This window comes from Gallinula chloropus (assembly GCF_964237585.1).
Source record: "Gallinula chloropus genome assembly, chromosome: 3".
NCBI lineage: Eukaryota > Metazoa > Chordata > Aves > Gruiformes > Rallidae > Gallinula > Gallinula chloropus.
Genome location: NC_140087.1, coordinates 2,705,395 through 2,723,328, shown reverse-complemented (window position 1 = coordinate 2,723,328; position 17,934 = coordinate 2,705,395). Strand labels below are relative to the sequence as shown.

Sequence of the window (17,934 nt, the reverse complement as noted above, 5' to 3'; positions counted from 1 at the left end):
AACGGCTGAAAGAAGCTCTCACAGCCTGGGGGGCAGCTGAGCGAGGGCTCTTCCATCAGGAACCCTCCAGCAGGCACCTCCTGAGGCTCCCCTGAAGAGCCCACCCTCCCAGGAGGCAGGACTGTGGTGCTGGGCAGCACGGCTGTGCTGAGGGGGAGCCCCAGCACAGGGTGGGTGGAGCTGTGGGTGCCCCCACTCCTGCAGGAGCCGTGTGAGGGACCCCACCCTCTTTCCATGTGGAATGTGCAGCCAGGCACAAGCCCTTGGTGTCTGTTAGAGCCCCCAGCCCAGCTCACAGAATCACAGAGTCACAAGGTTGGAAGAGACCTTTGAAGATCATCAAGTCCAACCATTCCCATCCTGTGCTAAACCAGATCCCTAAGTACCTCATCTACCCTTTTATTGAACACACCCAGGGAAGGTGACTCAGCCCCTCCCTGGGCAGCCTGTTCCAGCCCTGACAACTCTTTCAGTAACAAGTTTTTTTCTAATATCCAATCTGTCCCTGCCCTGGCACAGCTTCATGCCATTGCCCCTTGTCCCATCTCCTGTCCCCTGGCTGAAGAGACCATCACCCACCTCTCTACAACCTCCCTTCAGGTAGTTGTAGGTGGTGAGAAGGTCTCCCCTCAGCCTCCTCTTCTCCCTCAGCCTGCTCCAGGCAGCTGGAGAAACGTCACCTCCTCGGAGTCTCCACAGCTCCTGAATTATTAGCCAGACACCAAGAAAACAAAAGAAGAGTGAATTATTTGTGTTTTTCCATGCCACCTTCCCAGCCTGATTAGTCCTTTCTCCCCAAAGTTGCAGGATATTTGCACTGCAAATTAAGAAATAATTATCAAGGCACTGAGTGGTTAAACACTGTTCTGTCCTTTAATGTCCCAGGACAAAGGTTTTAATAATTCATTGTCATTTTATGGATAAATTCTTAATGTACCATCATTAGCTAACAATTTTCAAAGGAAATACATTAATGAGGTCTAAGAAAATGCGGGAGTTTTTACCTTAATTACCTGGTTCATAGATCAGAGTAATGAGATTCCAACAGACTTTAAGTATAATCTAAAAGTAATTACCACAGCTGCCAGCTGTTAAAATATTATGTTAATTGTGCTCCAGAAAAGTTTGGGGAAAAAAAATTGTGACCTTTTCCATGGTTTATTTAGATTTAACCTAAGGTGTGCTTGGAGAAAACAGGGAGACCTGTTAATACAGACAGGGAAAACAAACTTACCAACTGCAAAGCGCTGCACTTTGGGGGGATAGTTGTAAAGCACACTTACAAAGCAAGTATCTCCTTGCCTGGATTTATGGAAACATTAGGAAATACTTTGGCATTTTGGAAAAGAGCTGTCTTTCTTAATGCAGCACTGGGTGTTTATGTATTTCAGATGCTTTCTGCTAACCCAGCATGCCAACCAGTCAGGTGGAGGCTTTAGAAATGGACCAGGAGTTGTGTCTTGGGGATTGAAGCATGGCAGTGATGGGAGCTGTGGGCCTTCAGTTCCCACTAGGGAAGGTGGTGAGATTCAAGATGCTAAGCTTTTTTAACAACGTTTCCCCCAGCCTAGCCTTGGTGGCTCCAGGAGGAGCACCTTGCCTTTTTCAGACCTCATGTTGAGCCTTCACATACAGAGCTGGCAAAGAGCTGCCAGCTGAAAAAGGTCTGATATTCCCTCCAGTTTAATTTTTGAAGAAAAATCCCAGCTTGATACCACCTCCCCCACTACTATTTCATTTTTGCAGTGATGCTGGACATCAGAGCACTTGCTGGGCTCTGTTCTATTTAAGTCTGAAGTGTTTACAGTCCATACCCACAGAGAGATTTGGGCTCCTAACACCCAAGAGGATGGTTTTTATATGATTTAAGTATTTGAATATGCTTGTAGATCTGAACCTAAATTCATTTTGGATATAGTCTTCTGTACTACAGGTGAGACACAATGGGCCATGAGGCATTTTAAGAACAACCCACGTGGTGTGAAGGGCAGCGCTGCCCCGGGCAGGGGGTGTTAAGGATCTCTAGGAGACCCCAAGGGCTGCAGACCTGCCAGACTGCACCTTCTGGAAAGGGATGCTCCAGCTGGGAAGCACACACAGTCATTCAAAACGGGGTTCAGAGCACAAGGAATAGAGGCAGGATGGCATTAAGATATGATACAAGGCATTTATACTTACTTAAAATATGACTCAATTTAATTCATGTTTATCTAGGAAAAGACATTGTAATTTGCTAGTGTTTTTAGCTGATTCATGCCTTGGCAAATCCCACTTCCTTCTGCAAACCACTTGTAGCTGTGGAGAAGAGCTACGTGAACTCCTTGTGCATATGTCTGCAGGGAAGGGCTGAGGCAGGAAAGGTGGGACAGGCAACAGTAGCATAACCCTGCCTTGCAGAATGGGGAAAATCTTCAGTTCAGGAAGGAACCCTGTTTCTGCTTCTCCTCCTGTGTGATGTCATGAGATGTGATCACTGAACCTAAGAAAAACAAGTAGCTGGAATAAGGTGGAAAAAGAAGACTCTTTGCTGGCAAGGTAACTGCATGACCCTGTGGGGCAACCCCTGAGCCCTGCACAGACCCTTCCTCTGCAGCATGAGGACTGGGGGGCCTGGGGAGGAGCTGGTGTATTTACAAAACAGAAAGCCTGAAAGAGCCAAGCCAGCCCTGCCACTTTCCAAGGCTGGCTTGGGCCGCTGGCTGCTGGAGCTGCTGTGCCCAGAGCCCAGGGGACAGTGCCAGGGGGAGCACGGGGGCAAGGCACTGGGACATACTGGCATTTCCTAAATCCTCTCAGGACTGGACCTGCGAGACACCATGTAGCTGTTTCCACGTATTCCCAACCCTTAACACACACGAGGGATTCATTCAAAGTTACATGAGAACATAAAGAAGGCCAGAGTGAGCTGCCCAGCCTGGTACTGCTGGTGCTGATAGGCCAGCAGCAGCAAGGCGAGGGCGGGTGGTCCATTCTCCCACCCAGGCTGCCCGCGGCCGGAGCTCTGCGCCGGGATCAGACACACACAGTTTGTCAGCCCCAGAGAAAGAGTCCCAAAAGGGCTACTTTAGAAAAATGCAAAAACTCAAGAAAAGAGACAGGAAGCTCAACAAAGAGACATCTTACTGCAAAGCACACTCCCAGCACACGGGCATAGCTGGAAAAGGAGGGAAGAAAATGCATACAAACCCCAGCAATAACCTGTCGCCTGCACATGAAGCAGGAAAACTCTTCTTCAGAGACTATTGGTTTTAATATGGTGTCAAGGAGTCAAATGTTAACAAGGTACAGGCAAATCAAAGCAAACAAATGTTAGGAAAACACTTGGGCAGTTCTTAGGAGGAGTAGGAGAAGTATCAAGCACCTCAAGTGAAGAGGTAGCACGGATAAACAGCAGCTTCTTCTTGGGCAGAGTGTGGTAGATAATGGCTTGTTGCCACATTTTGTTTAAACAAAAGAGCTTTTGGCATTTAAAGAAGAATGGGGGGGGGGGGGGGGGGGAGGAGAAGATTCTTCTTATCTTCCCAGGCACAAAGGCTGGATATATAAAAAATGTGCATGTTGATCATCCAAACAGAAAATGCCATCTCACTGAGGGCTTATGCACACATGGAGTGCTGTGGAAGCAGCTGCTCCTGAGCAGGCCTTCAGTGAGAGCACACTGGAAATGCTTCTTAGCATTAAAAGAGATAAGCCTTTAAGCTAACAGGTCTGTGCAAAAGCTCATGCCAATCTTTTGCAAAGCAAATATCTTGTTGTTTAAATACACTTGTATTCTCCTCAGTCACAGCTGAAAATGGCTTTCCCCTCCCAAATGCAGTCTGCTTCTTGGGCAGGAGTGTCTGGGAACGATAACCAGGTCCCTCAAGGATCACAGTGACATTAAAGCTTTGTCAAGCATGTATTATTAGCAAACAGCACGAAATCACTGTGGTCATCTGTACAGCATAAAGGAATCACAGTGCCCATTAGGTCTTAACCATGGAACACAAGCCTTGTGCTAGTATCTTCCTTCGTGCCTCTTCCCTCCCCTCCACTTTGCGCAGCAAGGCTGGGTGTCCTTTCCTGGCCACAGAGTGCCTCTTCCCTGCTGAGCCCCAAATGCAAATGCTACTGTCCCTGGAAAGGATGTTGGCTCATGTGCCTGAGGAGAAGATACCAGAGACATCTTTGCTAATAATGTACTTAGAAGATTCGTAAATTCTGCCTCGAATGGAACTCGATGGGGTTGAATATACAGGACAAGGCTGTTGCACGTGAGGAGGGCGGCAGAACCAGGCTCCCTGTGTGACAGGGTTTGTGCAAAGAAGAGAAATTGCTTCTCTAGAACCCACCTGGATGTGTTCCTGTGGGATTTAGTCTAGGTGATCCTGCTCTGAAAGGTGGGTTTGGACCTGATGATCTCCAGAGGTACCTTCGAACTCCTGACATTCTGTGATTCTGTGATTCTGTGATTTTAAAGGGAACAGGTTGCAAAGGGGGATAATTCCTGGGTTTGTTCACAAATTAGTTCCCAAATGCTTTTATAGTACTTCTGAAAGAAGCTTAGGTTTGCTGGGAAAGTTTCTGCATCCCATCCTGTTCACACCCTTCCTAACATCTAGGGCAACCGAGTCTTGTCTTTTCTAGCCTCTCAGCCTTTTCTTGTGTGTCAGGTACTGCAAGTCCTCAATTATCTTCACGGCCCTTTGTTGGACTGGATCCAGTATAACTGTGTCCTTCTTGTACTGGGGAGACAGAACTGGACACAGCAGACCAGATGTGGCCTTGCCAGTGCTCAACAGAGGGGAAGAGTCACCTCCCTCAACCTCTCAGCACCCCTCTGCCAATGCAGTCCAGCTCTCCCCCTTTCTTGCTGCAGAAGTCAGGCTTCTGGTACTTCAGCAAAGGTAACTTGTGACAGGAACATATCATATCTTTCAAGACATCCACAAGAGGACAATGTCACGTTCAGCAGAAAAAGGAAAAAAGTCCTTAAAATACACAAATTCCTTTTATTGAAACGCCAGATTGCATCTGCTGGCATAACAAACCAGGTTGTTTAGAGCTGCTACAAAGAGAAATACAGCTTTTTTTTTGTGAAAAATGCTTAGAATGTATTTCAGATACCCACAAGTGATGTGTCAGCCAGGGACAAGGTCTTGTACACACCTGCAAGCCTCAGTTTTAACTGGTGATAATGCAAAACTGTATGTGACATATGCATGGAATCAAAGCACTCTGAGCAATATTCTTAATATGTCAATTGTAACTGGTCTTAATGAGGATGAACATTTATCTTGAATAATTGAACGTGAGACAATATTGAGAATTTCTAAATTAATGTCCATTAGCAAAAATTAATAATTCAGTAGAATTTCAATAGGCAAGTTGGAAGATGCTGTGACATTTGCTTGAAGAGACTTTTTCTTTCAAGTATATTAATGCAATTTGGTGAGCATTTTGCTTTTTCAGTTCTCAGTAGGACTGAAAATATGGTGCATCTTGGCTTGGTAAACACGTTCCCTGTTGCCACCCTAAAACTGTCTGGGAAGTTTGACTCATTTGTGCAGCTGTCTGAGGTTTCTGGATACACCACTCTGATCAAGCTGCTGTGAGCCTGGCAACTCTTGGCATGTCAATCCTGTATTTACACAGCAGTTCTCAGTAGTTTTCCCTGATTGTCAAAGCACTGCCAGAGGGGTATGCACTTGCCCTAGCACTCGTAGGTACACAGCATGCACGTGCTGCCCAGTGCTTATATGCCATAAATGATGGGTATCAGACTCTGCCAGAGGACGAGGACTGGATCCAGTGCCACCCAAAGATGTTCAGCACACTCTCTACCTGTGCAGCTTGTGTGTGACTGTGCACAACAGTCCCAGGGAGGCATATGGCAGCTCTAATACCAGCACTGGTTACGTGCTCTCTGCTGAGCCCTTGGAGACGCTGATCTTTGTAAGCAGAGGGTGTCCCTCCGAGAGGTGCTTGGGGCAGCATCTTCCCCCAGATGCTTGTGTGGGAACATGAGGTACCACAAGGCGCAGGTGAAGTTCCTCAGCACTGCTTTTCCCAGACCTCTTAAAGAGTGAATCTTGAGCCTTTTTCTCAGTTGGGAGAGCTGGCACAAACGCTACTCTTTCCACTCCAACTTCTGTCCTTCCTTCCTGGATGTGTTTTCAGCAAATTGCTGGACATAACAGCAAAATATACCACCCTGGTGTGGTCCTAGGTAAGCAGTGTAAGGGGTTATGGAGGTGGCAATGCTATCTGATTGAGGCACCCCAGTTCTGAGCAACACTTCCCTCTTGGAGGGGTAGTATTGCTTTCCAGGGGCAATTACTTCTGGTGCAAGAGCTTGTGCAATAAAGCACTGCTCATCACCTGAAAGAATGGCAGGATCTACCCATTTGCAGTCTTGAGCCTTAACGTGAAGCATACGTGACTACTTACAAGAAATGGACATTCATCTCAGAGAGCTCTTCATTCCTATCTCCACCCTTCCCTCCCCCAAAACCCAAAGGAAACAACCATACAGCCATTTCAGTAAGCTATGTTCCTTTTGCATATGCCCTACAGTGGTTCAGAAAATCAACTGGTATTTCAGGTGCAATAAGAATGAAGGATTGGACTTGGCATCCGAATATCTGAATTCATGAATAAATATGTACAGAAGAACTTTGTCTCTTCAAAGGGTCATGAGACATTAGCTGCTTTGACTTCATATTTAGGACGAGCAAGCAGTTTAGTTTCTCAGGGGATTATTATAGTTAAATTACAGCTTCATATGCTCTTCATGAGACAAGAAGGGCACTTTCACGAGCAGCTTTTCCTTACAGTCGCGGTCGATCTTAATATGCGAAGGACACAGCTTCCCATTTGTTTCCAGTTAATTTCAGGATTATTTTGCTTCAGATGTCTCTGAAAACAAACAAAACAAAATGACAGGGTGAAACAGGAAACCTCCGCATTTTAATTTAAAAATTACACAGAGAGTGCAGGTGAACGAGCTCTTGAGTCAAATTAATGGCTGCATGTTGGGGCTCGTCTGCAGAGTGAAATGGTTTGTCAGAACAATTATACCAGCAATCCCAAGACTACAGCAAAAATAAAGCTAATATATGACTCCAACAGAGCTATGCCAGCAACTTTGCCGAAGTGCACGAATCTCATATCAGTAAATTTTTCTTTTGCCAGTAGAGCTTCTGCAGGTTAGGGAGATGTTTGACCTACGCAGGGTGGAAGAGCTCCTTTAGTCAGCCTAAGCTGTGACTCCAGTGAAAAGCTTTCCCAGTCATTCTCCAGCGTGACTACAGCCATGATGCCCGTGTCGCATTGCTGGTCTGGCAGATATCGCTTGTATCAGTACAGGCTGGGGGTGACCTGCTGGGGAAGAGCTCAGTGGAGAAGCACCTGGGGGTCCTGATGGGTGACAGGTTGGCCATGAGCCAGCAGTGTGCCCTGAGGGCTGAGAGAGACAATGGGATCCTGGGGGGCATCAAGAGGAGTGTGGGCAGCAGGTCACAGGAGGGGATCCTCCCCCTCTACTCTGCCCTGGTCAGGCCCCACCTGGAGTGTTGTGTCCAGTGCTGGGCTCCCTGGGATAAAAAGGACAGGGATCTCCTGGAGACAGTCCAGAGGAGGCTACGAAGATGATTAAGGGCCTGAAGCATCTCCCTATGAGGAAAGGCTGAGTGAGCTGGGGCTGTTCAGCCTGAAGAAAAGAAGACTAAGGGGGGGATCTAATTAATGTCTATAAGTATCTTACGTATGGGATGCAGGGGGAATCAGCCAGCCCCTTTTCAGTGTCTGTGGGGACAGGACAAGGGGCAATGGCTGCAAGTTGGAGCACAGGGAGTTCCACACCAACATGGGGCAGAACTTTTCCCCAGTGAGGGTGAGGGAGCCCTGGGACAGGCTGCCCAGGGGGTGTGGAGTCTCCATCTCTGGAGAGATTCCAGCCCCGTCTGGACGCCGCCCTGTGCAATATGAGCTGGGGAGCTGCTCTGGCAGGGGGGTTGGACCCCATGAGCTCTCCAGGTCCCTTCCAACCCCTGTGATTCTGTGATTCTGTGATTCTATGATATGGGAGAAGAGGTGCCTCCTTCTTGGAGAGAGGCTTCCAACCAGTGTGGCCTGGGGCTGGGCTAACAGAGAAGCAGGCCCAGAGGGAGGCTAATTAATAACTTAATTAATATTTAATGGCAATAAGCCAGCATACTAAGACTTCACCCGTGGGCTCTGTTCCCAGCTCCGCCGCACTGCACAGACACATTTTAAGCTGCCCTCTAGGAGAATGGCAAGACCTGTGCATGAGGATGAACAGCTAGATAATCATGGCTGTCTGACAGTCTTCCCTGCCCTTAGGGTCTTTGAACCTACAACCGCTTGGAGACAGGCTGCTTGAAGTCCTGTCTGTGCCCAAGCTAAGGGTGGAATTGCAGCTCTAAGAACCGAATTGCAGCTCCCAGAGCAGCACAGTATTTGTTTGCTCCATCTTGACTCTTCCTTCCTCTGTAATCACCATTGATTGCACCCTGGCAAAAAAGCCAGGTACAGTGAAAACACCAAGAAAAATTATCAAACAATGAGATTTAGCAAAGTAGGTGATGGCCCAAAATCCACATTGAAAACTACTTAAGAAGAGGGGGCCTTTGAGAAGCACTGAGAACATACACATCCAGTCATGGAGTTGGGTTCCTCACTCCAATATCCCCAGGGCTGCAAAGTTTGCCTCAGCCTTTCAGCCAGAGGCAAGGGGAGCTATGAAGGGCACAGCTAGCTTAGAGGGTCAGTGGTATGAAAGGTCTGGAGAAATGTCTTTGAGAAACAGTACAAAAGGATCAATGAAGCTGCAGTGGGGTCAGAAAGGTTGGTTTGCATTTGCAGCACGGTCTCTGGCTTTCAGTGATGCTGGAACCCACATCTCAGCGCAGCAAAGGTTAAATACAAAGAGTTCCACCTAAATCCATTTCATACCAATAATTTCATACCAGAAATCAGTACAAATCGAAAACAAAGAAAACTACTTAGTCCAAACAAAACCCCCTCAAGCTGCTGAGTTCATGACAAGAGGAAAACACAGCTGGGTAGGTTTTTTCATTCCCTACTCCATTTCTCTCTTTTCCACTTTCCCTTTCTTGGCTCCTATTTAATAAGCCCCAAGCCTTAGTCAGCTGAGACCTTGCCTTTTCCAGCACTTGAGTGAAGTCCAGAAAGCTGCGTCCTGAGACAACCAGCGCTCGTTTCCAGCTCTCCAGGTGTCTGGACCATGTAGCTTCTGTCCCTTCCCAGCCATGAGGCAATGAGTGCTGGAGACAGAAGCTGCATTCTCTGGTTTTGCTGCTGGGTTTTGTGTTGTTTTTACTTCTGCATGCCTCCATCTCATCTTTGCTTGCAAGGACATGGGATGAGACATTCTTAGCAGCACCAGAGCCACTACAGTTCACTGCCATCAGCCTTCTCTCTCCTCTCTTTTTCTCACACCCCAGAAAACCCACCACTGGCATCTGTAATGCCTTCTAAAAGACTGTCACACTGAGGGCTTTCCTCATTAAAAAAAATCCCCAACCCCCTCATGGCAGTAAAAGGAAAGCAACTTGTGTTGTTAAAAAGAAAGCCACAGTTTTTAACTGCTTTCAGGGTTTTTTTTCCCTACTTTCTCTTGAATCTTTAATGAAAGGTTAAAATATGTTAATGATGGTTGTTGCTATAGCAAGCTTGGCATTCCTAGTCAAGTCCCTTGTTTAATCGCTTATTGTTCCGGAGTGATGAGGTCATGTTAACATCGTTGACCCTCTGGGCACATTTATTCTATCAAAATTAACATAGTGATGACCTGAGGCAAGTCTCTGTTCTTCCCTTCTCCCTTCTGCTCAGAGGGAGGACTGGTGAGCATCACTCTGGCATGCTTTGGCTGTGGAAAAACTTTCTGGGTGAAACACTGCAAATAATAACCACCGAGCTCCTCAGACTACAGCTGACTGTTGAGGTCTGTTTCTGTATTTCATTAGAACGTTTTTTCCCTTTAATGACTCTATTTTGAAGTAATTTGGATCAATAGATTTCATTTTGATAGATCACATATACCAGAAAATTAAAAATGGATGTCAATAAATAGCATAAATGTCCTGAGGAAGGGAGGGAGGACAGGGGGGAAATGGTTGACTGATGAGTTCTTGAGGTAGAAGTAACATGAGTGGGTGTTTAGGCATTTGGCACAGATGCAAGAGGCAACTTGGTTTTGTGCATTATTTGCCTGTACATAAGCCTAAACCAGCTAATTTGGCTGTTTTTAACAGCCTCTTCAACCAGGTGTGTAGCATAATGCTGAAAAGCTGATTTTAGGCACTACATCAATCATTATACCTGGCTAGATATTTTATAGGGCTTTTGCCCACATGTAAGGTTAGTTTCATACGCCCATATCAAATCCATATTGCTCAAAGTGCTCACAAATGTGAGCTTGGGTGCTTGATAAAAGTTCTAACTGCCAGATAAAAGCCATAATGGAGGATTTCTGATGGTCAGGGGAAGACCAGTAGGTTGGAGCAGCTACCTGCTCCTTGGCTAGCTAATGATTTCAGAGGGTGGACACTTGTGTCTTCCATTGAGGATGATAATTTATGGGATTGCCTTGTAATCCAAGACAGACAGCGGCAAAGGTCTTTTCTTTCATGTTTTGCTATTGCCCTCAAAGAAGACAGCTAATAAAGTAAAGCCTTGGCTCTTTTGATAGGGAGTTTAAAGGGCAGGTGGATAATGACTTAAAGAAGCTGATACCATGACAGTAAGTAGTATAATTAGAGGCTGATCCTGTAGGCTGGCACTGCTTTTAGGAACCATGCTTTTCCCTCAATGCCTGTAGCCAGAAGGATGATCTCAGTCAAAAGAGTTTCCCTGTCTTTTTCTTGGCTTCTTCATGCCATAGAGTGAGTCCCCATCCTCAGCAGCCTGTGGGCTGAGGAAGTGATGCCTTGTGTGAAATGCCTTGCTCTGTTTCATATTTGTCTTTCCTGTAACTTTGGAGTTTTTCTGGCTGCCAGCAGGGCAAGAGATAGCTGCACAGATCCTTCACCCTGCCCTGGATGGTGAGTTTCTGAGAGGTTTGAACATTGCAGAAAAAACCCCCCAAGAGCTTATTTCAGATTCAGTAAGCTGCTTAACTCAAATAGAACAGAAACATTGTGTGCTATTTTAAAATAAATACAAGGTACATTTAGAAATAAAGCACCACTTTATAATAATTTTTTTTGGTTTTAAATCTCTGAAATACAACATTTCAAGTTTGTCTGGGTTTTGGGGGGTTTCTCTTAACAAGAGAAGCAATTCAGCCAAATCAAATGAAGTTCATAGAAGGTTCAGCTATGAGTGAAAAGAGCTGGGACTGCACAGCTTCACTCAAATCTGGAATAAATAAAGAAAAAGCCTAATCTGTGTTTAGCTGGAAATGATGCTTGGAGCTTTTTAGAAGCAAAGGCCCTCTTCACTAGCACTTTAAGTCTCTGCAGACCACCAGAGCAGAACCTTGAGGGTTTAGCAAAAACACAGATAATTCCTGGAAGCTTTTTAAGAGCTAAACCTTAGTCATGCACAACAAGGCATCCACATCTTAGAATAAAAAAAGAAAAGAAAAGAAAAAGGATTGCATTTAAATTACTGTAATTTGTTGCAGCAAACTGGCACAAATAGAAAAAATTGCCAGACTTTCAGATACAAAGCTTCTCTCTGGGTTTCTGTGTGGTTTTGTAAGGGTTGGTCTAAGTAAGGTTTTGTCTCTGTAAACCTGGCCTGGCCAGTGCACTTCTACCACCAGGAAGATGAGAGGTATCGCTTTGACAATGGTGACGTTGCTGAGAGTTACGGGCTCACAGGCAGCAACTCAGAGGTGCCCTTCCTGCTGTGTTCACAGGACATTTGGGGCAACAGTGGCAGACCCCAGGGGAAACCCTCCCTAGGTCTGGGGAGTGAGGGTTACTGGCCAGCTTGAAAAATCACTCTGATGGAGCCAGTTTGCATCCACAGATCACACTCACCTTCTTCCTTCAGAGAGTGTGTGTTTATTTCTAACAGTGGTGTCTTGAAATACCTTCCTTATGTTTTCAATTAAGTTTTCATCCACGTAGTCGTATTTGTGCTCTTCTTCTTCTTCACTTTCTTCCTCACACTTTCCAAGTGCTTCATTTGTTAGACCTGAGCAATTAGCAAAAAAAAAACCAAAACACCCAACTGTGAGGAAATGGAAGACTCTGCTGTTGTCCTGAAAAAAAATGTACAATTCCTAGAGACAACTACAAAAACAAACACAAAAAAAGAAAAAGCAGGCAACTTTCTCATCACTTCCCTCATATTCACACAGCTCTTAAATGACTTGCTCAGTTTTCTGAACAATATCTGTGGCAGATCAAAAAATGAAGCCCAGCTGAGCATTTTGTAAGAGTCTTTGCTCCTAAGAAGTCCTATTTCAGCTTTTGCATAATACTCGTACCTCAGAGCCTGTGGGCAGGCCAGATCATCTGTTGTCTACTCCCTGCTAGCTGGCCACTGATGGCTCTAAGGTTTCTTAAAGTGGGCAAAAAAGTGTGGTCACCAACAATGTAAGAGCAGGCAGATAAAATTCTCTGACTGTATGAAGAGAGGATGCTGCGCTTGCCATGTGCAGCACCTACCATCCCTATTGCAGGTGTGCCCACGCTCTTGTGTTCCACTGCCTGAAGAGATGAGCCTCTGGAGGTAGGAGACTGTGGTGTGACTTTGGGATCTCCTAGACTCAACCCCCCCAGTTTCTTCTTATTCAGAATGTGATACAACAGAGAGGCGCAGGCTTGGAAGTAGCTTGAGGTTAAAGTGAAAAGATTTGAAGTACATTTCTTTATGTCCACATAGACCAGCCTGGGACATACTGGCAATTCCAAAAAGCAGTGGCCTTTTTCCACAAGGGCAGAGACTCCCATGTGAGGCATCTTTGCAGGTCCAGGGCTGGGGTCGGTTCTGCTGTGAATCTTAGTACGGCAACAACTTCACAGTACAGCTCACACCCGTGAGCTCAGGCTGCTGTCAGAGGGTCCCAGGGTCTTCTCTCTTGCCAGGGTGGTTCTACCACTTCCCTGGGGCAAGAGGTAGCTCTATAAGGTGCACGGGAGCACTGTTCACATGGGGCAGGACCATGCACTGAGTGACCCAGACTCAAGACCCGCCACATCCCTTGGCCCAGACTATGGTAGGGAGGAGCCAGGAAGCAGCACAGGCAGTCAGGGCTACGGGAGTTCCCCCATCAGGAGCTGCTCACCCTTTGGGTTTGCCAGGAAGCCTCACATTTAACAGGGCTGAGAGGATGCTGTGTTTCCTGATGACCTTTAAAGGTCCAATCTAACACATTCTATGATGATTCTGTGACTCTAAAGCAAAAAGTTTCACCTGCAATGACAAAACAATATGAAACAACACTTGTGGTGCAGTTGTTCCTGCCTGGTTATCTTGCTGGCATAACCTGAAACAACCTGCAAACGTGCACAGGATCTCACCTTTTGGACCTGCCAGCTAGTCTGTGCCTGTCAAACAGGTCCCTCTTTATGGAACTGAGCTTCTCAAAGCAGAATCCTGCCCTTCACTAAGAAAACAGCTGTATATTCTCGTGGTGGTCTCCAAACCCCTTTTGTGTTCCCCTTGAGACTCTCCACAGCTGAAGGATCTCTCCCTGAAAAACTGAGCAGGATTTTTTTTTTTCCTAAAGTTGTGATTCTCTACTTCATAGGTTTTTTAAAGCCAGAAATAACCATTAACTTAATCAAGCAGCTGTCTGGCCACATCATCACAGAATTTATCACAGACCAATTTACTCAGAGGTCCCCCTGATACTGTTTGGGAATAAGTAAATTAGCGACGTGCTTCCAGATCTAGGCATCAAAAAGGGGGGGGGTGGGAAATAAAGCAAACCCCCACCAAACCCCCAAACCTGTGATGGGAAATTTAATGAAGATCTCACTCTCACATGTGGCCACGATCTTGTTAACAAACATTTCCAGGTTTGCAGTTCATTTGCGAGTTGGCTGTGTTTGATGTCAGTGAAAGTAAACTAATGAATAAAACAGGCACTGAAAGAATAAGCTAATCCCTGGGATTCAGCAAGGGAAATATTGTTTGTGCTCTTAGACTTGCTAATATGGATATAAAGTGCAGATTGCTCACGGGCGGCGTCGCTCGACTTTCTTCCTTCCCAAACACATGCAAACAAAATGATATGCTTCCAGGCAAGACAGCTCAAGGAGAAAGGAAATTAATGTCATCAGGCCAGACTAAATCACAGCTGTCCCCAGTCCCAAACCTGTGTAGGATGCCTTCTGAAAGGTATATATTTACATTTCAATAAAGCATTAAGGAACGAATGGGACGAGTGGAACCGTCACGAGGGGATTCTGAACAGGGAAATCAGTGCAATTTGCTTCGCTGTTTGAAAAAATATCTATTAACCTCACCACTGAATTACTGAATCAGATATGCCATCTCAGCCTGCTAGGAAAACAAGGCTTGTGTCTTCATGCTGTCTGTCCGTTCGTCAATCTCTCTAGCACTTGTTAAAGTTTTTTTGCCAATTTCAGTCGGATTTGAAAAGGGGTCAGAAGTCTCAACGTGGTTACAAAAGCGGGAGTTGAATTAGTTCCTCTATCGAGAGAAGAGCCTGCAGAACACAGCTGTTACACACTCCATTTGGCAGGAGACAGCAGGATAAATCAGCATGTGCATATTGGTTGGCCACTCAACACACACATTGCTCCACACCTGCTCTTTTTCATTCGATAGAAGTGCCATAAGGAGAGTTTTGGTTATTATCAGGGAAGGGGGAGAGGAACAGTAGGGGACAACAGACCTGAATACTTATTAAACCAAATTTCATTAATTCTGCTCTTCCTGGAACAGTTTGTATAATTACGTTTGCCTTTACAGTGGAAGGGGAGTGCTCTGCAGACTAAAAATTTCCATTTATCTCACTCGTATCCTCAAGAGTGTAGGATTTGTTGGGGTTTTTCTTCCCTCAGAATGTACTTGCTGGGGTTTTTTTCCATAAATTTCAAGGTGGCACACAGTTGTCGTAGCTCTCCATTCTGCCCTTCTTCAAACTGTAGGCAACAGAAGTAGCCCAGTCCATGGGAACGCTTGCTTGAATGAAATCAGTGCTAGAAACTCCATCTTATGTACATATGGAGCTGCACACCTAAACACCCCTGGCCTTGGCCATAACACAGTTCTGGTAAATATCTCAGTTCAGGATTTATGCTACATAAATTAACATTCAACCACATAATAAGATTTATATATGCCTGACTTGAAAACAATAGTTATGAGTTATTATCACAGAGTCATGGACTGATTTGGGTTGGAAGGACCCTCAAAGACCATTTAGTTCCAATCCCCTTCCAAGGGCTGGGATACATTCCACTAGACCAAGTTGTTCAGATTATGTGCAGCCTTATGTGCAGTAATATTGTGAACCAAACACTTCAGAACCACATCCTTATTTCTGTGCATCGCTTAGGTGAAAATACACAGAACAGGAGGCATTTGCATAAGCCAAATCTATATATGGCAACATTTTATTTGCTGTGGGACTCCTTGTTCTGATGCTTCTTGGTGCTACTGAGAACTCCTTAGGGAGTGCTACTGAAAGCTATCAGGTGGTAGCAGAGCCAGACCCTTGAGCTGGTGTCCATCAACCATTCCTTCATGTGACAACGTGGCAGATCTTTAAAACCTGTTAAGCACCACGATCAAAGTATTTCATATGCACTGTGGGGTTGCAGGTCAGGTAGGGGTAATGTTTATCTCCCTTTGGAATCTTCTAACCCACTGTTTGGAAAAATGTAATCTTAAAATTTAATTTCTGTAAAAATGTGAAATTTCCTGAAAGAGGCACCCAGGGACCTCTTTCACTGACCTTGTATTCTTTGATTTTCTTATTTGTCACTTCCTTTGTAGTCTGTCTTGCTGGTTGGATTGAACTCTCACAGACACTGATTTCCACTATTGCACTGCAGCCTCTCCTTGTAAAAACATTCCTTGGTGTATCAACAAATCTTGGAGATGACAAATAGTTGCCATAAGTTTTAAACAATTGCATATTTCAGGCCCCATCATACCATACAAGAAGGTAAGGAGAAGGGCTTAGGGCAGCATCCTGGACCCCTCAGGCTCTGTGAGGGCCAGTGGAGCTGGGGTAGTGCCACCGAGCCAGAAGGCACCGATGGAGAAGGGGAGAGGTGGTTCATGGAAAGTCCCTTTTATTTACCCTGCATGTAACACTGCAATACCTCCTCCTTGCAATTGCTTCTGCCTGAAAACTCTTCTGCTCCTGCCTGGATGCTCTGCATATTATTGCAATTAAAATCAGTCATATCTAATAAATGAGCCTATGCTTTCTTTCCCCTGCTGTAGAGGAAGTTAGAGGTTGGTTAAGAAGCTGAAGTGAAGCATTTGAATGTGATTTTCTAAAGTGTACTCATTGTCCTATGAAATTATGTGATCTCAACCTTTTTTTAAACTTGTCTCAGAAGATGTGTCAGCTAAGAGATTTATATTCACAGCCCAAAGACCAGGAAAAAGTGTCCAATTGTTTATTTAAGGATAATTACAGGACAATAGGAGCCAAAGGATCTAATAATTTTTTTTTTCCTTAACCAAAGACTGAGCTAAAATGTGGGAGCTGGAGAGAATTGCCATACATGTGTGCAGTGAAGGATTCCTAATTCACTCTGCTCATCCTTATGTGCCTGATTCAGTGCTGGTGCAAAATCCCTGTGATGTCACCAAAGAAAGAATAGCTGTTTTTTTTCAAAATAATTCAGAATTCTATTGTTTGCATTATGTTTTTTAGGATATTATGTTTAATTCATGTTAATACTTGATTTGGAACATAGCCAAATGTAGTGTCCTAACTGATGGGACAGCACAGGGGCAGAAATTTCTTCAATCATTTTTGTTGTCAGATTTAGTAGACGTCATGTGTGCCTCCTAAACTGCAACCAGAAGGCCCTTTCCTTTCTTCATTTCTCCACTGGGTTCCTAAATTAAGTGCCTAAAGTCAGAATATATAATTATCTTCCCTAAAATGTCCTGACATCAAGAAACAAAATCAACATAAACACTTTTTTATTGCAAAGTGTAAGAATTCCAGAAGTCTAAGCCATGAACAAGAAGATGAGGTAAATCTTTACAATCGCCACTTAGAATAAATTTCAAGGTTAACAAAAAACTGATACAGCAGATTTCTGGGAAGATTTTATCCTGCAGATATTGCTACTATTTCTAATTAATTCAAACTCAGTCCAACATAAGAAAATTCAGGTTTGGTTGCAACAGAGACAAAATATTCAATATCTTAGCAACAAAGAGAGTAAATCCTATCTTTATGAACATGAACTCTGCAAAGAAAGACAATAGAGACTTTAAAACTGAAAGAAAAACATGTTGCTTTTGTTTTAGGAGCTATATGGCCTTTGCTAAGAAACAGCAATTGTCTCTGTAACTGGTTTTGGCTTCTTTTTCCCTTTTTTTTTTCCTTTTCTTTGGGAGCACAGATTGAACATGCTTATAAGAAATTTGAAACAGGTTGGTGCTTTGGAGGGTGGCTTAACATCCACCAGTAGAAGTTTAAAGATTAGTCAGTGAATGGTGCATTTCCTCCCACTTAAAACCCACAGGAGTGTGTCTGTGTTATTAGTCTTGACGTATTTTCTAATCCATTATCTTGTGAATTAGCAGAGCATGGTATACTCTCTGAAACAGGCCAGCTTGCTGCACGCAACAGTGGACTCCTGGGGATCTCTTGGCTGGCCAGGAAGAGCTGCTATGTCATCTAATCCAATCTCCTGTATAATTCTGCAGTTATCTTTGAATTAAACCCAATAATTTTGGGCTATACTAACACACATCTTTCAGAAAAACCTTTAGCTTTGATTTGGGTAT

At 44.8% G+C, this 17,934-nt stretch overlaps 1 protein-coding gene across 1 annotated transcript in view; it reads right to left on the bottom strand.

The window, feature by feature from the left end:
- Positions 1–12,007: 12,007 nt before the first annotated feature.
- THEMIS (thymocyte selection associated) overlaps positions 12,008–17,934 on the bottom strand; it is a gene marked incomplete at both ends in the record, with an annotated part of 78,985 nt that continues 73,058 nt past the window's right edge. The window contains one exon of the mRNA XM_084261700.1: positions 12,008–12,168. Coding sequence (XP_084117826.1) covers positions 12,008–12,168 — 161 coding nt within the window. The remainder of the gene's footprint in view (positions 12,169–17,934) is intronic.